A 23,687-nucleotide genomic window follows, 5' to 3' on the forward strand; every position below is an offset into this window, starting at 1 on the left:
CAGGGTTGAAATGTCAGTCATTTGGGCTGGGAAGATGGCTCAGTGGTAGAGCGCTTGCCTTGCACGCATGAGGCCCTGGGTTCCATTCCTCAGCACCACATAAGCAAAAAAAAAAAAAAAATCCGGAAGTGGCGCTGTGACTCAAGTGGTAGAGCGCTAGCCTTGAGCTGAAGAGCTAAGGGACAGCGCCCAGGCCCAGAGTTCAGGCCCCACGACCGGACCCCCCTCCAAAAAATGTTAGTCATTCATTTTCTGAAACCTGAGCCTTTTGGGGGTGTTTAGCTCACTTCTTCCTTTCCCTTCAGTGCTAAGCTCTCTTAATTTTGTCCCTTATATGTCCTAGGAAGCTGACCCTTTGCTTCTACTTCTGCAGTCATAAACACCGGGGAACCCCTACTGTCACGTTCCTCCCTCTGCCTCTGGCCATTTGGGCCTTTCCTTCCCCCTTTATGCTGTTGGGGGTCACTCTGTCCCAAAGCCCTGCAGAACCCCTTACCCTCTGGCAGAGCTTGGATTGCTTAGCCCACTTCCCTACTCTGCCATCCCCAGAGCTTTTCATGGTTCCTCTCAAGTTTGTCAGTACCCCGTGTCAGTTTCTCAGTGTTTTCCTTTAATCAGATCTGTTTTACATGTTCTAGAACACAACCTGTCAAAGTTTGAGCAGGGTGGCCCGCTTCAAGTAGGTCACTGTAAAAAAAAATCTATCGGTGCTGATTACAATGCAGAATGCCCCAAACTACCCCGGGTATCAGCAGAGTTGTATGCACACCACTTGGGGAAGTCTTTCTCTCAAGCTGTCTCCTCATCTTCCTCCTCAGAGGCAGTGGAGCCAAATAGACGGGGTCATAGCCTCTGGTGTCCGTGCTTTGCTCTTTGACTGTCCAAGCACATGATCTTGGGCAAGTTACTTAGCTTCTGTGACCCTCAGTTTCTTCATATGCTTGGCATAGTTGCTGAAACCTGTAACTCTAGCCCCTTGGGAGGTGGAGATAGAAGCTTGTGGTTCAAGGCTAGCCCAGGTAAAGAGAAGTTTGTTAGACTCCATCTCAGTGAGTGGCTGGGTATGTGTGTACCTGTTATTCCAGCCATGGGGGAAACATAATGACTAGGTGAGGGGACTCTTGCTGCTCACCCCCTAGAGATGTGAGGAAGCGTAAGGAGGAGGACCACAGCTCTGGCTAGCCCAGGCCTAAACTGAGAACTTACCTTGAAAACAGCCAGTGAAAAAAGGGGCTAGTAGCTAGGTACTGGTGACTCATCATCATGCCACTCAGGAGGTGAGATCCGAGGATTGCAGTTTGAAGCCAGACTGGGTAGGAACGTCTGTGAGACTTTTATTTCCAATTAACCACTAAAAAGCCAGAAGTGGATCTGTGGGTCAAGTGGTAGAGTACTTGCCTAGCAAGCTGCATGCCAGCAGTTCAAACCTCAATATCACACACACACAAACACACACACATGGACACACAGACAGATAAGGTCAATAATATGTTCTCTGGTGAGTCATCAATAAACAGTATCCATTGGTCAAATGGGACCTAGGACTGGGCTGCCTTTGGGACTATTTGATGGGGTTCAGAGGGCCTCCTTCTTGTGCATCAGTGACTGTCCCCTGACCACAGCGCCACTCACTCCCCCTGCAGCCTCTGCTCTGTGCCTCTGTCTTTCTAGCTTCTCTTCCAGTTAATGCTAGCCTTTCCCTCTGGTCCCAGAGCAGCTGTCTCCTTTGGCATCCCCTAGCCAGTCTTCCTAGAGGGACAGCTGTCCCCTGTACTTTATCCTGTGTCTCTTTGAACTATACTCCAATTAGTGACCTTTGTGGGTGGGTGGTATCAGCAGAATGGTTTGTGCATTTCACTTTGGTCTGGATCATATTCTCAGATGATTGCGAAGAATACAGGCAACACCACCCATGCTGAGACAGCCTACCCAGGCTTCCAAGAACTCAAGTTTAGAGGATATGCGAGTGCTCTGGCTGGTGTCGTTACTCATTCTCTGCAGGGACATGGGCTGCACGTGGTGATGAGAGAGAACAGTGGAATTTGGGAGTAGGAGAGCTTATATTTCCTAACTGCAATCTCAGGCCCACTCCAAACCCCTGGAATCACCACCTGTTCATGTGTGAAATTGTAAAGCTGTGGTCATCTCTAAAAGTTGCTGTTTGGGGCTTGAACTCAGGGCCTGGGCATAATCCTTTGGGGTTTTCACTCAAGGCTAGCATTCTATCATTTGAACCACAGCCCTACTTCTAGCTTTTTGGTGGTTCGTTGGAGATGAGTCTCACAGACTTTCCTGCCTGGGCTGGTTTTGAACAGAGATCTTCAGATCTCAGCTTCCTGAGTAGCTAGGATTAGAGGGTAAGCCACTGGCTCAGTGTGTCCTTTGAAGCTGCCGCAAGCAACCCCTTCACAGTCTTCTCCAGGTTCCCAAGTACAGCTGTACCTGGATGCTCAGGGTCTACATCTGGCACAGCTGGCCACCTCTTGTACAGTTCTGGCCTCTTGCTCCCCAGCCCAGACCTCTGTCATCTGCCCACTCACCTACGGGCTCTATCACCCCTTCCCCCTTCCTGCCATTTTGGGGAGTCGCCGCGGACTGGGTTCTGTCGGGACGATAGATATCGGGTCTGATAGATGGTTTCCCATGCTAAGCAGACTCCACTGGATTCGGCGTGGCAGGGAGTTTTGAATGACCAATGTTCAGCATTGTGCTTTGAGTGTCCCGGATCTTCTTAGGTTGTGCACAGGGGTGGGGTTAATTCAACCCTGTCAGGAGCCATCAGGTGAGTAACACCTGTGTCTTCCCCAGGGGCTTCTCAAGGAGACATGGGGACTCAAACCCAGAGCCTCTTACTCCTGAGTCCTATGCCCCCTGCCTTTCTTCAGCCCCTACTTCTGCTGGGCATGTACCCATTTTCCCCTTTCACATTTTGGTGAGTCCCTCACCTGTGCCTTTCCCCAAAAGCACTCGGAGTTAAGTTCAGGTTCACATACTTAAGAGCTCTGACCTTCCTCTGCCCAGCAGCAGGACACTCATGCCTGCTTCCCTGACTCAGAGATCAGAGCATGCCAGGCATCCAAGCTACCCAGATTTGTAGCTGTCCCTGACCCACGTCCACCTCTGCCTCCTGTCTGACTTTCTGCCTTAGTGCCTCCTCCATCAGACCTACATTTTCTAGTTGGTTTGACTCTAACCTTGGAGCAAGAAGAGCCACCAACTACCCTGTATTATGTTTCTGTTCGGTACCTAGGCACTGTGTCATGTTCAACAGCCTTGCTAGAAATGCCTTATTCAAAAACAATGGGGAAGGGAGTCTTACAGGGTTTTTTTTTTTGGGGGGGGGTCTGGTCGTGGGGCCTGAATGCTGGGCCTGGGTGCTGTCTCTCAGCTCTTCAGTTCAAGGCTAGCGCTCTACCACTTGAGCCACAGCACCACTTCCGGCTTTTTTTCTTTTTGCTTATGTGGTGCTGAGGAATGGAACCCAGGGCCTCATACATGCAAGGCAAGCGCTCTACCACTGAGCCACCTTCCCAGCCCTCTTATGGTTTTTATAGAGGAGGAAGCAGAGATGCACACAGCTGACCACTAATTAGTGGAGATGTTGGAATTCAAGTCCAGGCCAAGTGGACACTAAAATCAGTGCTCTAGAGCTACAAACACACTATCTGTCTGCCTCCCTTGAGGCCTGAGCCTGGGTCTCTACTCCAGCCTGTCCTGTCTGTCCTGGCGATGCCCCAGCACTGTGGGCAGCATGATTGCTGGACCAGGGCTCATGTGTGTGTGTGTGTGTGTGTGTGTGTGTGTGTGTGTGTTACTACTGGGGCTTGAACTCAGGGCCTGGCACTGTCCCTGAGCTTTTTTGCTCAAGGCTGGTGTATGAACACTTGTCACAGCTCCACTCCCAGCTTTTTGGTGATTAATTGGAGATAAAAGTCTCATAGACTTTTCTGTCACTCCTGGCTTTGAATTCATCCTGAGACCTCAGCCACTTGAAGTGTCAGCCACTGGGGCCTGGCTTGGACCTGGGGTTTCGGTAGATAGCCAGGTGTATTTTTCTGAGCACAAACGCTCAGCCTCTATCCAGACTTGTCCTTGTTGTTCTCAGAGACCACTAATTCTCTGCCACCATGAGAACTAAGGCATGAGTCCTGTTGAGGAGCTAAGCACCACTTTCTAAGTCCTATGGAGGGGTCCAAGTTGGCGTGTCCATTCTTCAGGGGAGAAAGCAGATGCCAGTTGGCAGGACTGAGTCTTGATTTCTGATTCACCACCTTTGCTTCTTTTGCTGTTTCTCCGGCTGACTTCTTTTGAAGCCTTTGATTTTGCTTTAATTTTTAGACCATTTGTTTCTAGCTTGGTTGGTTATAGAGGATGGGAAATGTGGAAAGTTAGAGCTTTGAGAATCTCTCCCAATGAATGTCCGTGCTGGGGGTTCCTTAAGAGTGTTGGATATGAGACAGGAAAATGTGGCTGCCAGCATGTGGGGGTAGAATGAAAGCCCCGGTCAGTGTCGTGAGCTGTTACCAGCACTGTCTCAAGGCTGGAACAAGCTCACTGCTCGGGACCTAGGGGCACCAAGAGGAGTTGGAGAGGAAATAAGGCTGTGAGATTGACAGAAATGGAGTCCATCCAGTCCCCTTTTGGCTTGTTCCTCTTTCAAAAATTGAGAGATAATTTACATACCATAAAAGTCATCCTTTGAAAGTGTAGGTAATTCAGTAGACCGTAATGTATTCACAAAATGGGGCACATCTTTCATCACAATCTAATTCCATATATAGCTATATATTAAAATCACCTTATAAAGGAAAACTACTTATTAGATGTTCCTTCTGAGCTCCTTCCTCAGGCCCCCGGCATCTACAAATCTACTTCCTATCTATGACTGTGCCTGATCTGTATTTTTCTCATAGAAATGGAAGGGTAGGCAGCCCTTGGTGACTGGTTCTTCCCCTAGCATAATGTTTTCAAGGACTTTATTCCTTTTTTTTTTTTTTTTTAAAGCTGATACTGGGCTTGAACTCAGGGCATCAGTTTTTTTTCTCTTTTAACTTTACCCCTTGAGTCACAGCTGTACTTCTGGCTTTTTGGGGATTAATTGGAGATAAAAGTCTCACGGACTTTGTTGCTTGGGCTGGTTTCAAACCACGATCTTCAGATTTCAGTCTCCTGAGTAGTTAAGATTACAGGCATGAGCCACTGGTGCCCTGTGATGTTCTTTACTTTTTATGGCTGAATAATATTCTATGGTTTGGAAAAAAAAGCACATTTTGTTTATACATTCAGCCATTGGCTGATTGGCATTTGAGTCATTGCCACCTTTTTGCTACTGTGAATCATTTCTCTTTTCTTGCCCTTTGCTTTTCTGAGAAGCTCCTTACAGTGTCTTGCTCTCTGTATTCGTTTAGTTTGGCTACTTGGAAAACAAGAGAAAGTGTAGCTGTGTTGTGGGGGTGGGAGGAACTGGGGACCCTGGTTCATAGGAAATATAAGGAAGGAGAGTTGGAAGGTTTGCTAGAACTCTCTGCCCAAGGGAAGCCTTGCACCTGGCCCCAGAACCATCTGCTAGGTGGGTATTTTTCCTGCTGTTGATTATTAACCAGTGGTTATGACCCTGAGAACAGATCCTCAGGGCTAGGACTGGTACTTAATTGAGATGCCAGAAATATTTTCAAAAGAGTATATATATATATATATATATATATATATATATATATAAAATATATATACACACACACACACATATATGTGTGTGTGCACGTGCGTGCGTGCATGTGTACGTGTGTGTGTATGTGTGTGTGTGTGTGTGTGTGTGTGTGTGTGTGTGTGTGTGTGTGTGTGTGTACTGGTATTGGAGCTTGAACCTAGGTGCTGTCCTGTAGCTTTCTCCACTCGAGGCTGATACTCTATAACACACTTCCACATTCAGGTTTTGGTGGTTTATTGGAAATAAGAATCTCATGGACTTTCCTGCCCAGTTGGCTTCCAATCAGGATCCTCAGATCTCAGCCTTCTGAATAGCTAGGCATGAGCCACCAGTGTTTTTTTTTTTTTTTTTTGGTCGGTCGTGGGGCTTGAACTCTGGGCTTGGGTGTTGTCCTTCAGCTCTTCAGCTCAAGGCTAGCACTCTACCACTTGAGCTACAGCGCCACTTCTGGTTTTCTGGTGGTTTATTGGAGATAAGAGTTCCACGGACTAGGCTGGGAAGGTGGCTCAGTGGTAGAGCGCTTGCCTTGCATGCATGAGGCCCTGGGTTCGATTCCTCAGCACCACATAAGCAAAAAGAAAAAAGCCGGAAGTGGTGCTGTGGCTCAAGTGGTAGAGCGCTAGCCTTGAGCTGAAGAGCTGAGGGACAGTGCCCAGGCCCAGAGTTCAGGCTCCACGACCGGACCCTCCCCGCCTCCCCCCCCCCCAAAAAAAAGAGTTCCACGGACTTTCCTGCCTGGGCTGGCTTTGCACCACGATCCTCAGATCTCAGCCTCCTGAGTAGCTAGGATTACAGGCGTGAGCCACTGGTGCCTGGCCCACCAGTGTTTTTCCCAAGACATTTAAACAGTCCTGGACCTTTGCTTCTTTGTTTCTAGTTAGAGGCTAGGTTATCACCACCACCACCATCTTCATCTACCTTCATGTAGGACTTCATGTTTTGTTCTACAGCAGCTACTTGAACTTTCTCAGCATAGTAAGACTACCATCTTTGCAGACAAGAAACGGAGACCTGGAGATATGAGACACTTTGCAGAAAACAGCGGAGTCACCCTTGAACCTAGGTTTCTCTTAATTACTAGGATAGGACATTCCCCATAGTAGTGCGTGAGACAAGGTGCTCTGTTGTGGAGGTTTCAGGGGTCCGAGTGAGGGTGGAGGTGAGGTCCTGTGTGCTGTGGTAGACACCCTCCCAGCTCTGCCTGAGTGAAGCGGCTCCTACTCTAGGTCTCTTGACCCTTTCCTGCTGAGATTGCATTTGGCTAACGCTAGCTGCGGTGTTCTCTCACCACCATGAGCCCTCCCCTCTGCTGCTTTGCTTTCATGCTCTTAGGGACAGAATCCCAGAGTGGAAACTTCAGTGCCGTGTGGCTCTGGAGTGGCAGGGAGGTTGAATGGACAGTGTCTCTGGATCCCTCGGATTATCTGCCCATCTAGCTGCCTCCACAGCCTTCTCTTTCTGCTGAGTGTGGAATTCTTCCTCCTCCCCTTCTGCCTCCATTTTGGGTCCCCCCCTCCCACAGGCATTAGGGCATGTGTTTGGCTGGGTTCGTGAAGAGTGGGGGAAATTGTCCATCCCAGGAATATGGTACATGGCACGATCGCTGTGCCCCAAGGAAGGTGTCACCTCTGCTAATGATTTACCTTTAGCTTATAACAGATGATAGCAGATTCAAGGTCATCCCTTGATATAATCGTATCATTTCAGCTAGCCCTGTGTGATGTTTGCCTGAGTGGGGAGAGAAAGGGCTGGAATTGCATTGAACTCAGCAATCCCACTCTTATCTTATCTCTGCACCAGCTGGTGGCTGGGTTTGGCCTGTCTTTCTGGAGGCAGGGGTGGCTGACATGAAAATGTCATTGTTGTGAGGGCTGGGGCAGGACAAGGTTGAACATGATTGGTCACACCAGGGCTGGTGAGGCAGAAGCAGAAAGTTCACCTTGCTTTTGATCCTTCAACTAAGGCCAAGGCTGGAATTGTGGACTTGGGCTCTACATTGCTTTCCTAGGGCCACTAATACTAAGTGTAAAATCTGGGCCTGGCACTGGTGGCTCATGCCTGTAATCTTGGCATCTCAGAGGGCTGAGATCTGAGAATCACTGTTTGAAGGCAGCCTGGGCAGAAAAATCCATGAGACTCTTAACTACAATTGACCAGCAAAAAGCTGGAAGTAGAGGTGTGGCTCAAGTGGTAGAGTGCTATAGCCTTGAGTGAACAAGCTAAGGACAGCATCCAGGCCCTGAGTTCAAGCCCCATTACCGGTACAACAAACAAACAAACCTGAGTGTCTTAAGGCAATGGGTATTTATTGTCTATATTTTGGAGCCCAAAGGCTCAGCAAGATGCCAGCAGGGCCACCTCTCTCTGCAGGCTTTGGGAAAGAATCTCCTGTGCCTAGTATAGCTTGTGGCAGTGGCCAGCATTCTTTGGCATTGCTCAGCTTGCAGCATGTCACTCAAACCTCTGCCTGCATTGCCATCTGGCATTTTCCATGTGTCTGTGTCTTTACACAGGCACCTTGTCTTCTAAGGACACTGGTCATGTAGAGCTATGGGCCTATCTCATGGCCTCATCTTGACTCTATCTGCAAAAATAAATAAATAAAATAAAATAAAATAAAAATCCTGCTTTCAAATAAAGTCCCATTTGCAGTTACTATGATTTAGAAGGACAGCATATCTTGTTTGAAGAATGTGTGTATAGTTTTTCTGGAGGACACAGTTCAATCTATAGCAGACAGTTAGTTCTTTTTTGTTGTTGTTGTTGGTTGTGGGGCTTGAATTCTGGGCCTGGGTGCTGCCCCTCAGCTCTTCAGCTCAAAGCTAGTGCTCTACCACTTGTGCCATAGTGCCACTTCCGGCTTTTTCTGCTTATGTGGTACTGAGGAATCGAACCCAGGGATTCATGCATTCAAGGCAAGCACTCTACCACTGAGCCATCTTCCCAGCCCAGGCAGTTAGTTCTTAAAGAAGGAATGGGCTGGAGCCAAGAGTATGATGGTACAATTTCCTCCTTATAGGTGCCACTTGAACTATGTATATCCCCAGATTGTGTGTACTCTGATGTGTGTGTGTGTGTATGTGTGTGTGTGTGTATGTGTATGTGTGTGTGTGAGATAGAGAAAGAGAGACATAGAGAGAAAGAGAGAAAATGAGAAAGAGAGAGTGTGAAAGTATTGGGATTTGATCTCAGGGCCTTCCGTTGTCACTTGGCTTTTTAATTCAAGGCTGGTGCTCTACCACGGGAGTTATACTTCTGGCTTTTTGCTGCCTAATGGGTGCTAAGGCTCTCACAGACTTTTCTTCCCTGTGATCCTCAGGTAGATTTCAGCTTTTTGAGTAGCTAAGATTGTAAGTGTGAGCCACCAGCACTTGGCCTATCTTTGAAGGCAGATACTATGCCTATCCTATTTCTGGAGTTCTGGACACAGCGCTGGAGTTAGCAGGATGCTGATGGCCAGGGGTGTCCACTCTTGCTCCTGGGAGTCACTTGGGAAATGTTCTGACTGGGAGATGCCTTGGGTTGTCACCACTCTCTAGGGATTTGTTCCAGGAGCCTGTTCAGCAATCTAGGGGAAACAGAGTGGGTGCAGGGCAGAGGGGCTCAGCCTAGCAGGGGGTGGGGTGGGGCCCTCTGCTTGGGGACTCAGAGACACTGGACAGTGATCACATGTGGTATCCCAAAGGATTTGACAGAACCAGACAGCATGACTGCTGATGTGTCCCCTGACCAGTCATGTCAACAACCTTCCAGCAAAGCCTTTATGAGGCTTGGTGTTTCTGGAGATCCAGGGCTACTGGCAGTCAAGGCATCCACAAACCATTTCCTGGGGAGCATTGTCTAGAGGGTCTCAGTAAGCCCAAAGCAGCTCTGTGACCTCTGGATGAGGGTTTGCCTTCCTTCTCTTTCTAGCTGCCAGGCCCCCAGTCCGCAGAGTAAGCTGTCTTTATCTTTACCTTAGGGAACTGAGGGTGGGGTGGATAGTGTTCCTCTCTTCTGCCCTTCCCTCCCTCCCACCCTTCCCTCCCTCCCTCCTTCCCCCCTCCCTTCCTTCCTTCCTTCCTTCCTTCCTTCCTTCCTTCCTTCCTTCCTTCCTTCCCTCCCTCCCTCCCCTCCCTCCCCTCCCTCCCTCCCTTTCTCCCTTTCTCCCTTTCTCCCTTTCTCCCTTCCTTCCTTCCTTCCTTCCTTCCTTCCTTCCTTCCTTCCTTCCTTCCTTCCTTTCTTCCTTCCTTCCTTCCTTTCCTCCTTCCTTCTCTTCTCCTGGCCTTCAGGGACTAGGTTCACAGGGAATGGAAGGGGCAGCGGCTGATTGAGTGAGGGCCAGGTAGCAGAAGGGCAGAGCCTGTGCTGGCCCACAGGTTGGTGAGGGCAGAGTAGCAGGCTAGACCCCACAGTAGTCAAATCTAAGGTCACACACAGAGGGGAGGCTGAGAGATAGACAGAGTTGGTGCATTCCTCAATCTCTTTTTCTGTCTCTCTCTCTCGCTGTCTCTTGCTCTCTCTTTGCATCAGTTAGTCTAGACTAGAAGGGAGGAAGGAGGAGCAGCTCATCTCCCTCCGCTACTGTAGGTCATATCACAAGGTCTAGGAAGGACAAAGGAGGAGGAGTGGAGGGGCTGGATAGCCAGGGCTGAGGTTAAGGGAGTCATGTGGCTCTTGTGCCAAGCCAGATGTTCACCAGTCTCCTAGTTTGGCTTTGGAGGACAGTGAAGGGTTTCTGTAAGGGCAGTCAAGTTGCTGTGCCAAGGTAGCATGGCCCTGTGCCCAGCCTGGTTCCTCAGGAGGTGTTAGATTGGCCTGGTATGCAGGCGTAGAGATGCCAGGTTGGGATGGTGCCTAGGCCCTGAGGCCAGGGCTGGGCCCTCTGGCAAGCTGGAATGAGGGCTTCCTTCTTCATGAAGAAGACCTGGGCTGGTGTAGTCAAATGAGGTACAGAAAGATTCTCTAGCAGGTGGTAGTGGGGGGTGTCCTTTAGTCATTTGACAGGGGACCTGAGTGTCAGGCTGGGTCTCTTGGCGGCTTCACGATGGGGCCCTTGTGAAGTGAGGGGCTTTGATGGCTCAGCTTGGTTCTCTTAGATCAGTACTGTTCTCCTTGCCTTCCCCAGCCAAAGCCAGAATAGCAGAGTTCCTTGCCTGGGGATTCCCCGGGCAATCCAGCTGGCCCTATTGCGCAACTTGCTCCAAAAGCTTTTCCCACCCTGAACAGCCTGCCTGGTAATAGGACAGCAAACAAGTTCTCCCTGGTCACCAGCAAGGGCCAGATGGGAAGTGGGGAGTGTGTAACTTGTCGCAATCACGTTGCCATGGTGACACAATTCTGTTTAGCAGCTTCTCTCTGGTCTAAGTCTACATGAACTAAAATAAGTTTTACCTGCAGCTTTCACAGCAGGCAGCCCTGTCCTCCCAAGGTCAGTTCTCTGGCCAGGGCCGCCTCTGTGTGTGTGTGTGTGTGTGTGTGTGTGTGTGTGTGTGTGTGTGTGTGTGTGTGTGTGTGTGTGTGTGTGTGTGCTTGTGTGCTTGTGTGCTTGTGTGGACAAAGATGCCCAAGGGAGAATGAGTCCCGCACATTCCCCTTTTCTCCTGGGGCCCCAGTCTTGTGTCTCTTAGACTGGTGCTTTGAGACTTTGGGTGCTTCAGTACCTTTTGAATAGCTTGATTGAAACAGATTCTCTTGGGTACCAGTGGCTCATGCCTGAAATCCTAGCTACTCAGGAGGCTGGGATCTGAGGATGACAGTTCAAAGTCAGCCCAGGTAGGAAAGTCTGTGAAGCTCTTCTTTCCAATTAACCAGCAAAAAGCTGGAAGTGGAGGTGTGGCTCAAGTGGTAGAGTACCCCCTTGAGTGAAAAAGCTAAAGGACCATGCCCAGGCCCTGTGTTCAAGCCCCAGTACAAACACAAAAACCCAAATCCTCAAAACAAGAACACCAGCAAAAACACATTTTGGGGGTTTTATCCCTGGATTCTGGTGCATACTTGTGAATTTGTGACAGGGTCTCAGGGATGCTAATGATCCAGGTCCATTCTTGCATTACCACCACTTCAGATGTTAACATCCCAGTAAAGAAATGCAGTATTCTATTCTTTAGTTTTTTTTTTTAATTTTGTTTATTTTTTGTTTATGTGCTACTGAGGAATCGAACCCAGGGCCTCATACATGCTAGGCAAGCACTCTACCACGAAGCTGCATTCCTACCCCTGTTCCTTTTTTTTTTTTTTTTTTTTGCATTGCATGTTAAACCCATCCCTGGCCACCATGAAACTTCTAACAGGCCATGGCTGACTGCTTCTGTGTTCTTTGGTCTTTTCATAGGAAGCAGGAGCTGGCCAACAGCTCAGATGTAACCCTTCCAGACCGGCCGCTGTCCCCTCCTCTCACTGCGCCCCCCACCATGAAGGTAAGAGGCTCAGAAACAGGAGGGAGGGGAAGGGCTCCAGGCCTTGCTGTTATTTGGGCTCCCAGCCCAGCCGCTCCTGTCCTAGTGGGGCTTTAGAAGGTTGGACGCCTCTGGAGACAGTGTCTAATTAAGGTCACCAGTGAGAGAGGAAAGTGTGACTGAGACTCAGGGGTGTTGTGCCAGGGGGCAGGGAGGAGATAGACTGGGGTTGAGATGGGGTTGACAGGATGCTTGTAGTTAGAGAGAGGCCTTATGGAGTGTGTGTGAGGCCTTAAGTAGTATGTGTATGTGTGGGTTAGGAACAAGGGGTTTAGGCTAGAGGAAATGGGGAGGACAATATAGCTGGGTGTCATTTTAATTTAATTTAACTTAGTTGTTTTTAATGCTGGTACTAGAGATTGAACTCAGGGCCTAGATGCTATCCCTAAGCCTTTTTTTTTTTTCAAGGCTAGTGCTCTACCATTTGAGCCACAGCTCTCCTTCTGGTTTTTTGGTGGTTAGAGATAAGAGTCTCACAGACTTTCCTGCCTGGATTGGCTTTGAACCATAATCCTCAGAATCTTAGCCTCCTGAGTAGATAAGATTACAGGTGAGAGTCACCTGTGTCTGGCTCAGCTGGGTATCTTAAGGGAGGGTTGCCAAGGACTTTGGGAAGATCTCTTAGGACTTGAGTGGCACTGGCATGCTGGGCCACTCTGACTGGGCCCCTGGATGGCCCTGACCCTCCAGTCCCTATGGGAGAATTGCCCTGGAGACTCTGGGGGTGGACTGGCACTCCTTGTCTATTAGCACTTCATTCAGAAGCCTCTTCTCTGGGGAGACTATCCAAGGATCCCAGGTCTAGGACCCTTCCTATTCTAAAAAGGGGGCAGTCTTTCCCCCTGACCTCCACTTCCTTCTACCTTTCCGTTCCACTGGCTGGATAACCACACAGGCCCAAGATGGCCCCCAGGGAGGACTGTTGGCTCAGCTATGACCTGCCTAGGCTGCTGTGCATTGCTCCTCCTCCTTCTCTCCCTCCTTCACGCTTTGTCAGGTGAAGACTAGCTCTGAGGAAGTCACCTGCCTCCTTAGTCATCTGGGGGACATGTAGGCCAGCTCCTGTCTCTGTCCTGGGGCTCTGTGCTGGAGTGACTCACTGGGAAATAATTAGGCATCTCTTCCCTGCTGCTCCATACTGCTCCCTCTCTTCCCTGACCTACTCCAGTGGAGGTGACACCCTGATAGGAAGCAGATGACTACTGTCTGTCTTCCTGTCACCATCCCATAGTGCGCCCCCCAGCACAGAGCCATGTAGCTTACACTGAGGGGTGTAAGGGTACTGGGGGGAGGCACTAAGAGCCAGACCACCCTAGTCAGCCTAGTCCACAATTGGTATGAGGCCCAGCTTTTGGGCTGGTTGGTTGCTATACTGAGTTGTAGCCTTTGGATGTTGGAAGGTTGTCTCTGTGTTCATGGATGGCAGGAGTTTGTAGGGAGAACTCAACCTAGAAGGAGTCACCAAGTTTACTTGGTGGTGTTACTCACAGGCTAGTTTAATTTCATTCAACACTCAGAACTTACCTGATGTTATTATGTTTGTCAGGACACTTGGTTGCAAGTGACAGAAACATAACTCATTTTAACGTGGGCAAAAGGTATTTATTTGTTTGGTATTTGACCATTTGACCTTTGTAATGGCAAGCATAGATGCCAGGCATGGCTCCACCTGTGAATTCTGTTTCTTTCCCTCTTTTTTTCTCTCTCTCCCTTCCCTCCCTCCCTTCCTTCCTTCCTTCCTTCCTTCCTTCCTTCCTTTCTTCCTTCCTTCCTTCCTTCCTTCCTTCCTTCCTTCCTTCCTTCCTTCCTTCCTTCCTTCCTTCCTTCCTTCCTTCCTTCCTTCCTTCCCTTAGACTTTTACTCAAGGCTAGTGCTCTTCCATTTGAGCCACATCTTTACTTTCAGCATTCTGCTGGTTAATTGGAGATAAGTTTCATGAGCTTTTAAGCCCAGGCTATCTTTGAACCATGATTATCAGATCTTAGCTTCCTGAGTAGCCTGGATTACAGGGATGAGCTAACTGGTACCTGTCTAAGATGATGGGATATTTGAATAGTTATCCTGGATGTTGTGTGGAGAATATGTGAGAGGGAGCAGAATAGAAATTAGGAGATGAACTAAAGGCCACTTCAGGAACTAGGGGGAGAAGATGAGGCCTGACTCCATCCAGTAGGCTTATTTGGATGTAATTTGACATTAGATTTCTCAGGAGACAGATTGAGGAGATAAGAGGTTTGGAGGAGGGACTCAGGAGATAACAATGGACCCCAGATGTAGAGCAACTGGATGTGATGAAGCCATCACTTGAGACAGTTGTTAAGTGCTGGGCTGGACATGCCTGCCAGAGGAGGAATGGGCTTGTCAGTGAATAGCTGGGTATTTGGCGTCAGGCTTAGAAGAAAGGTCTTGGCAGGAGGTTGGGCTCCAGGAGTGGTTCTCATGGAGAAGGGAATGGAAGGTTTGGGATGGGTCAGCTCTTCGGGGAGAGGGTGGAGTGAGAAGATGAGTTACTGGGCTTCTCCAGTGGGTTTTCCCAGGTAAAGTTGGTGCTGGGGCCTCTGGAGGAGAGGCTGGACTTCAACAGGGAGGAAGTCCCTTCACAGTGAGGGACAGGCTACAGTGTCCTGTGCTGTAGAGAGGTCAAGTATAATGTGGAATGTGCAGAGTAGCTTCTGGCTGTTGGTATGTGGCTGAGACCAGTTCTGGGGAAGTGTGGGGCGGTGACAGCACATGGCAGAGGGAAGGTGGTGAGGGTTGGAGAGTGTGGATGGATGAATCCTGGTTGGGGAAACCTGAGTGTGGCTGTGTTGAAAGGAGGGAGGAGGAGGCAGGGAGAGGGGGGAGGGAGATCTGTTCTTTGTGGCAGTCAAAGGCTGGGAGGTGGGGAGAGAGGAGGCTTCAAAAAGGCCCAGGGTGGGTCTGTGTCCTTCAAGGGAGCCTCAACCATGCCTAATCAGAAGGTATTCCCTGACCTAAAGGCTGTGTGCTTACCATCTTTGAACTCAGCTCCAAGATTCCCATTCTTTGACTTTTCCATCCATACTTGAAGGGTGGGGTTAGCTGGGGAGAGAAGAGGATATGAAACTTGTTTTGAGGATTCAGCCTGAGCAAAGCCCTTCTGGGGTTGGTACTGATGTCAGGGTGTCATCTCCTGGGTCTTGAACTCAGAGCTTAGGTGTTGTTCCTGAGGTTTTCTCTTTTGCTCAAGACTGACACTCCATCACTTGAGCTTTACTTCTGGATTTTGACAGTTAATTGGAGATAAGAGTCTTATGGATTTTCCTGCTTGGGATGACTTCAAATTGTGATCTTCAGATCTTAGGCTCCTCAGAAGCTAGGATTACTGGCATGAACCACCATGAAGTACCTGGTTCTTCAAGGATTTTAAATTTCAGTCCTACTTTCATACCAGTCTGCTCCCCACAGAGGAGCATCCCTGTCCCATTTTGGCTGTGCTTACCCAATAGTGTCACCACCTTGCTGCTGTTTGTCCCCAACTGTGAGTCCTGTAGTATAGCAACCGCATACTGATCTTTCCTATTCCAGGTCCTGGTTAGAAGCCTGGGCTTGGGAAATGACTATTGATTGAGACTTCAATCAATATTGGAGGTTCTCACTCTTGTCTTGATCCTCCAACTCTCCTGTCCTTCCCCACAATCCCAGCTTTGCCTATATCTCATATCTCAGTACACCTGGCTCCCTCATCTTCAAGATAGGGATCAGGCCTCTGCTTTGTTAACATCTTCTCAGGTTATTTTTACACATTGAGGCCTGAGATGCTCCCCCCACCTTCCCTTGGCCAGGCAAGCTCAGGGTAGGGTGAGGGTGGAATATTCCTTTGATCAATTAGCTTGGTAGTCAGAATTCAGGGATGAACAGTCCATTTCATTTATAGATGAATTGGCATGGAGTCCCAGAATGGAGAAACTCTGTTCCATGGAAGGTAATTGTTTGTGCTCCTTCTAGAGTTCCACTGAAAAAGCTTAATTCTAAGTCTAAAACACTTTTGGTAGAATGCTTTTCTCATCCCACCATGCACATCAAGAGGTAACCCTTCTTCTAGTAGCTTCTTCAGGAAGAAAGAACTACTATGCCTCCAGCCACTGCCTGTCACCTACTGCAACTATTCCATACATGCTCCTCTTTGCTGTTTATGGTTTTCAATTGGATCTTCTTCTTCCTCCTCCTCCTCCTCCTCCTCCTCCTCCTCCTCCTCCTCCTCCTCCTCCTCCTCCTCCTCCTCCTCCTCCTCCTCCTCTTATTCCTCCTCTTCCTGTGCTGAGAAAAAGCATACAAGAGAAACAGAGCAGATGGGCTGAATGGGAGCCCAGTTCCCAGCCCGAGCTCCAACTGTGGACTGGCAGGGTGGGCTGGGAGGGTGGTTGGGGCCTGTCTTCCTAGGATAGCTGTTGACTGTTTCCAGGGCCACAGTTTCCATACATCTGGTTTTCATGCCAACAGGGTCATCAGGCATTTAGGAGGGCCAGCTGTGTCCTCAGAATTGGGCCGGGCCAGGTGGAGGCCGGGGTCCTTGACCTCTCAAAGAGCTTGCTGCTGACAGGGCACCTTAGCTAAGCAGAAGCAACCATATGGCCCAGTGTATGAGAAGCTCACATGGGAGATGTAGTTTCTCAGTGTGGTGGAGACAGGAGATGGGTTGGGTTGGGGAGGAGGAAGGGGCTCCACTGGGAACCCGGGTCGGTGGGATTGGGCCTACTCCTGAGACTGTAGACCACAACTTTTTCAGTTCCTGAGAAGGGAAGGAGTTGCAGATGACCCTCTGAATCCTCTTGAGTCAGGGTCTTTCATTGAGGTTGTCTATGCTGAGATTTGATGTGACCTTGACTTGAGCTGTCAGACTTGTCTGTGGAGCCCCATGAATATCTGGGCTGCTAGGTCAGCTTCTCCATCCATTTCTGTGCAAGTCAGAGGCAGCCCTTTGCCAGACCTTCTTTCTAGAAGAGGGCAATGGAGGTAGGGTGGGGTTTCCCCAGCCAGTGTGCTGCTAATTTTATGTGGACATGAGAAGCCCTCTAACCAGGGACCAGGGGCTTATGCCCATGAGCGTAGCTACTCCGGAGGCTGCAATCTGAAACCCAGCCAAAGCAGACAAATCTATGAGACTCTTATCTCCAATTAGCCAGCAAAGAGCTGGAAGTAGAGGTATGGGTCAAGTGGTAGTGCACCAGCCTTGAACAAAAAAGCCAAGAGTGTGAGGCCATTAGTCTATGCCCCAATACTTGTGTGCACACGTGTGAGTGCACATGTGCACATGCGCACACACGCGCACGCGTGCACACACATGCATACACACGCCTCTAGGGAGTATCCTCATGGCAGAAGGCAAATAAGTTTTCCTGTCTGAGGAGCCAGGGCATGTCCTAGCCATGTGAACAGGTGACATGGATGGAGTCTGTGGGAAAGCCTTTGTGGGAGAGATGCTTGGGTCCAGCCAGGAGGGAGGTCAAGGACATTAGCAAGGAGAGATCTTTATGCTCCACTACTACTGTTGGATGGAAGGATGCTCAGCTGGTATTCCTGTTGGGGCTCTGTGGTCCTGGGAGAGCCCTCTCTGATCTCTACACTGACCTTTTTGAGGGGTCTTGATAAGGTGCTGTCACCTGTGAGTGGGCATGTGCTATGGAGCCTCTAGGAACACTTGATATCTGCTCTTACCTAAATGGATCTACCCCCCCCCCCCGTGTGTGCACTGACAAACAAAAGCTTAACTGTGTGCTTATTTTTTAAATTAAAAACATTTTTTTTGTGTATATGCCAGTACTGTGGCTTGAACTAATGGTTTTACACTGTTGCTCAACTTTCTGGCTCATGACTGGTGCCCTTACCACATGCGCCATACCTCTCTTATCTCCAACTGACCACAAGAAAGGTTGGAAATGGAGCTGTGGCTCAAGTGGTATAGTTCAAGCCTTGAGGAAAAAATGCTCAGAATCAGTGCCCAGGCCCTGATTTCAAGCCCCAGTACTGGCACATACACACAAAAACAACAACAATAAAAGCAAACAAAAAACAACCCCCCCCCCCCGGCAACAAACCCAGAGAACTTTGTTTCTGAAAGATGAAAGTTTGTATCTAAGATAGCAATGACTACTCACTAGACACTAGGTTGAACATGAACAATACAACTTATGGATAGGGATAGAGAAAAACTAGGAGAGAGGGAGGGGAGGGGGTGACATTATCCAAAAAGAAATATACTTATGAAACTGTAACTACTCTGTACATCACCACAATGACAATAATAAAAAATAGGAAACAAAAGGTAGCAGTGCCAGTCTGGAAGCAAGTCTACCACAGTCTTTCCATTGCTAAAAGTTTCTCCTCAGCAAAATGGTTTCTGCCCAGCTAGGTGTCCATAGTTGAGGAGCCTTACCCATGGAATGATCCAGAAATTGTGTTCCATGTGAATGGCTTTTTTGTGAACCTGTGTATCAGACACAAACCCTTGGTTGATAAATGTGGATGATCAAAGGAGTGCTAAAGACCCAAACCAAGGATCTGGTCTAGCAAAATGAAGTTAGGTCTAGAAGAAGAGGCTGGGACCACAGCTTTCTGGATGTGACTCCCACCTTCGGCTTCCTGATCTGCACAGATATCTTAGGCCAGGAAGAACTGAAGGCCAGCTTCCTCCCTAAGTTTCTGAGATTGGACTCTGTAGAGACTTCGATAGTCCAGGGTTACAAAGACATTCATGATCTCTTGGTCTCTATCTGTAGTTTCCTTCCTAATTCCTTTTGCCTGCATCTAATATTAAAATGAGCCTGGATTTGTTTGGGCCAGATGCTCCCCTCATGGGAAACTGGAAGTCGGTGGGGGCCACATGGGGATACAGCCACCCTCTCTGCCTGAGTGGTCTGTTACCTGGGGTGTCTGGATAACTGGTGGAGGTGCTTGATTATCAAGCCCTCCTCCCTCAGGCTTTTTCTTCCACTTGGTCCAGTCTCAGCCTGGGCTGCCTCTCTCTCAGAAACCCTGGACAGAGTGCTTGGTGTTCAGGGCGTCGCCCTGACAATGCTTCCTAGGATGCTGCAGCCCCGATCCTGCCACTTGCCTTTGCAAGCCTGACTAGCCACCCCACCCTGGTGATACAGCATCTGCCAAGTCCTGCCTCCTCTGATGGAGTGTGCCAGGCCTGGCTCAGAGCCCAGGTCCTGGTCCTGGGCTTTAGTAACCATTGGTGTGACCTTGTGCAGTTTAATAATATTCAGAGAACTCCACTCCTTCATTTGTAGGACTGTGCTCACCCATAGGATTTGCTGGGAGGAGGAAGTGGGCAGACCAGGGCTTCATAAAGGACTTGGCACCATATGGGCATTGGATAGCGGTACATGGGGATACTAGTGGTTGTCGTAGTCAGTGAGCCAAACCATTGGAGGATAACTACAGTGACAGGCCCAGCTCCTTTCCCCACCCCCATGCACAATATCATTTATGAGATATCGAAGCCTGGCTGTCTAGGGCCTTCGTTCCCAATGGACAGTGGCTTCTATTTGTTTCCAAAGGAATGTCACCCAAGCAGTTCTGAGCCCCAGTAGGTACCCCGTATGTGTTTTCCTCCAGTTGACCCCCTCCCTCTGTGCCCCCACCCCCACCCCAGGCCCCTTGGAAGCTCCCTGATCTTGGCTGAGTTGTGGAGATGGGAGTTCCAGGCCTTGGCATGTGTGTTGGTTTCTATAGCAGCCGTAACGAGTGACTGCAAACTTGGTGGGCAGCTTAAAACAACAGAAATGTATTCTCCCACGGTTCCAGAGCCCAGTGAAGGTGTCCATGGGGCCTTGCTCCCTACAGAGGCTCTGGAGTGGGGTGTGTGTGGGGGGAAATCCTTGCTTGCCTCTTTCAGTCACTGGCTGGTGTCTCCAGGGGATCCCGTGCTATCTTCATACAGCCTCACCTTCTGGGTGTCATTACTTTATGCATCTCTCTCTTCTATAAGGATACTTGTTGGATGTAGAGCCCACTTGGGTGGTCCAGGAGAGTGAGATCATCTTCAGATATGTATCTTAATTACATTTGCTATTCCATTCCCTATATGTTCCTATAACAAATCCTTACACCGGGTAATTTTTAACCATTAGGCATTTATTTCTCACAGTTGTCCAGGCACTGGGGTCTGGTGGTGGCTTGCTCTGTTTCTCCTCCTTCTTATTTGGTGCCTTAGTTCAGAGCCTTAGCTTTTTTGCTCGTTTAGTGTTCTACCACTTGAGCCCCAGCACTACTTTAGGGTTTTTTTCTGGTTTAATTGAGATAAGTTTCATGGACTTTCCTATTTGGGCCGGCTTTGAACTGCCATCCTCACATCTCAGCCTTCTGAGTACCTGGGATAACAGATGTGAACTACTGGCTCTTGGCTTTTCTTTTCTTTTTTGAAGATAGTGAAGAGGGATTTATTAGGTAAGTAGTGGGGTGAGGTTGGCAGTTTGAGTAAGGACAGACTACCTAACTAGTGGCAGTGTGCCTCAAGAGATAATGGTGGTCTGTTGGATAAAGACTGACTGCATGGAATCTTTAGTGACTTGGAGTTTTATGCAGTAGGTGGCTTGTAGGTGAAGTCCTCCCTTTATGACCCCAAACCCAGTGGTTTGAGACTATGCAGTGGCTGCCCAGGCTTGGGAAGGCATTTGCTATGCATTGGACTCTTTATTGCCCTCCTTCGGTCAGTGCTGCCTGCCTGAGCAAGGTCCTATCTGTCAATCATTACATCCTCAGGGGGCTTGCCTACCTAGACTCTGAGAAGCTTTACCAGGAGGAGGTAGGACCATTATCTTAATTGGTAGACCAGCGAGTGGGCCACCTGGGGCTTCAGAATGGAATCTTAGAGCCCAGGGTAGTCTCCATTCCTGCTCATTCATGCCTACCCAGATGCCCACACTAACATCTTCCTTCAAAAGCTCAAGACCCTGAATTCTTTCAGAGTGTGGACTCCATGATTAATCCAAAAGCCTAGTTTTTCTTTGAGAAGATAAATAAATATATGTGTGTATATAATGACTTTTCTTTTATTCCTGTAAACAAAAAATCTTCAAACGTTATTAATAAAATGATATATGCTTGCTATGAAAAAGTTTAAGTGATTTTAAAGTACAAAGAAGTATATTATTAAAAATTAATGATGCCCTAATGACCCTGTGAGCCAGAAATATCCATTATTACTGTTTGCTAAGCATGCACATAGCTTGGCTCCTTCACACAGATAGAGTCACTCTGTTTATGATCCTTTGAAATATGAAGAGTCCAATTTGATTTCCTTTGCATTTAGCTGATGATTAAAAAAACACCTACTGGCTCAGAGGAATTGCTGGATTAGAGAGATATTTCTTCTCTATGAACGATGTTAATTTGTATCAATTGTATAAAGATGAGGAAGATTATTATTAAAAAATTCCCAACCTTTGAGAGAAAAATATGTATATATGTATATATATATATGTATATGTGTGTATCTGTCTGTCTGTCTGTCTGTCTATCTATCTATCTATCTATCTATCTATCTATCTATCTATCTATCTATCTATCTATCTATCTATCTATATTTGTACCAAAACTAGAGCTTGAATTTAGAGCCTCACACTCTCACTTGGCTTTTTCTGCTCAAGGCTAGTACTCCACCACTTGAACCATAGTTCTAACTGGATTTTACTGGCTAACTGCAGATAAGAGTCCCATGGACTTTCCTGCCTGGCCTGGCTTCAAACCTTAATCTTCAGATCTCAGACTCTTGCATAGTTAGGATTACAGGTGTGAGCCATCAGCACCCAGCAAGGGTAAAAATAATTTCAGAAATGAGTTATTTCAACTCTTTTACCCTGTGGTTAGCTTCCTGCTTTGAAATATGATTTTGGAGGGAAGATGGGATGGTGAATATGGGCCCTCAGGAGAGTATGCTCCCTTTGAGATGCACTGCAGCTTTTAGAACAGGAGGCTGGGTAACAGGTTTGTCTCTCCAGCTACATAATGGGAGCCTTCCAGAGCCTAGGCTCCATTACACATCCAAATCAAGCTGAGCCCATCCTGGGGGTGAATTGAGATTGTGAGGAAATTACACCGGCTGAGCTGATTTGATTTGGCAGTGGGACCGAGAAGTTTCTGAAATGTCAGATGTTAATATGATGGCTGGCTGGCTTGACATGGAAAGCCAGGAATTGGGGAGGGGGGGTGGATGGCTGGCTGGGTGGCATCATCTGTTGTATTGAGGGAATGTGGGTAAAAAGAAATGGGAGGGGAAGGGGAAGAGGCAAAGAGGGCAAGGAGGGAAGGAAGATAGAGGGAGGAGGAGGGAGGCTAGTAGTGATGGATCAAGAGGAGCGGTTGGGGATGAGAGGGAAGTAGAGGAGTTATCAGCTGTAGGTCTGAGCTGACTTTATGTGCAGACAGGTTTGGTTTTACCAATCCAATTCATTTCAAGCTGGGTTCAGTGGCTCAGGACTGTAATCCTAGCTACTCAGGAGGCTGAGGTCTGAGGACTATGCGTTTGAAGCCAGTCCAGGCAGGAAAGTCCATGAGACTTTTATCTCTAATTAACCAGCATATAGCTGGAAGTGGAGCTGTGGCTCAAATGTAGTATTGGCATGTGCGCACGTACACGTGCATATACATATAATACTAATAATAATAATGATAATAATAAAAAATCTTTTTTTTTGGTCAGTCATGGGGCCTGAACTCTGTGTGGGCACTGTCCCTCAGTCTTCAGCTCAAGGCTAGTGCTCTAACACTTGAGCCACAGCACCAGTCCCAGCTTTTTCTGCTTATGTGGTGCTGAGGAATCGAACCCAGGGCCTCATGCATGCAAGGCAAGCACTCTACCACTGAGCCACATTCCCAGCCTAATGATGTATCTTGATACTGTGGGGGCTATGCTCTCTCTAGTCATTTGCAAGATAGGGGTGTTGCATGTTTCTTCCTGGAGTTTTTCTTCTCCAGGTGGCCGGTCCTCTGAGGTGACCAGAATAATATCTCATTTCCGAGATGACATAAGGATTAGGATGATTCTGAGTCAGATCTCATCCCACTGTGGGCGTTGTGATGGGCCTCAGGAGCTACTCAGGTGCCCTGAGGGCTATTCTCTTGTGTGGGCAGCATAGGGGGCGAATGGCGCCTGGGAGACAGGAGGCAGCTTGCTGCGGCTGACTTAGGCCGGACCTCATGCTTCATGGCTCTGGTTGAGCTGGGACTATGAGAGCTCTGTGATTGGATCACATAATGACTGCAAGGGGTAAGGACTACCCTCTGGAAAGGACGCAAGCCAGTGCATGGTTTGCTCTCTCTGTGTAGTAGTTGAGCTAAGAGAAACTTATCCAGATAAGCTTAAGAAAAAAAAAAAAAAAAAAAAAAAGGAAAGAGTCAGGAAATCCTTAGCCAATGCACTCTCAGACATTTTCTCAAAGAAATTGATGTTAGGATCCATGGGGAGGAACTTCTAGGCCCCAGCACTTCCGAGTAAGCCCCCCCACCCCCACCCCTTACAACAGCAAAGCAGAAAGTCAATCAGGAGCCATGATCAGATTGGAGAAGCTGGAAAGTGA

The 23,687-nt window shown here is 48.4% G+C and overlaps 1 protein-coding gene across 8 annotated transcripts in view; it reads left to right on the forward strand.

The window, feature by feature from the left end:
- Rap1gap2 (RAP1 GTPase activating protein 2) overlaps nt 1-23,687 on the forward strand; it is a 198,383-nt gene that overhangs the window by 97,910 nt on the left and 76,786 nt on the right. For all 8 annotated transcript variants that reach the window (XR_011373062.1, XM_070027513.1, XM_070027519.1 and 5 more), the window contains one exon: nt 12,021-12,105. Coding sequence is in view for 7 of the 8 variants with exons in the window: in XM_070027513.1 (XP_069883614.1) it covers nt 12,021-12,105 (85 nt within the window). In the remaining variant the exon portion in view is untranslated. The remainder of the gene's footprint in view (nt 1-12,020; nt 12,106-23,687) is intronic.

Source organism: Dipodomys merriami, unplaced genomic scaffold (assembly GCF_024711535.1).
Source record: "Dipodomys merriami isolate MVZ:Mamm:240054 unplaced genomic scaffold, mDipMer1.0.p SCAF_19, whole genome shotgun sequence".
NCBI lineage: Eukaryota > Metazoa > Chordata > Mammalia > Rodentia > Heteromyidae > Dipodomys > Dipodomys merriami.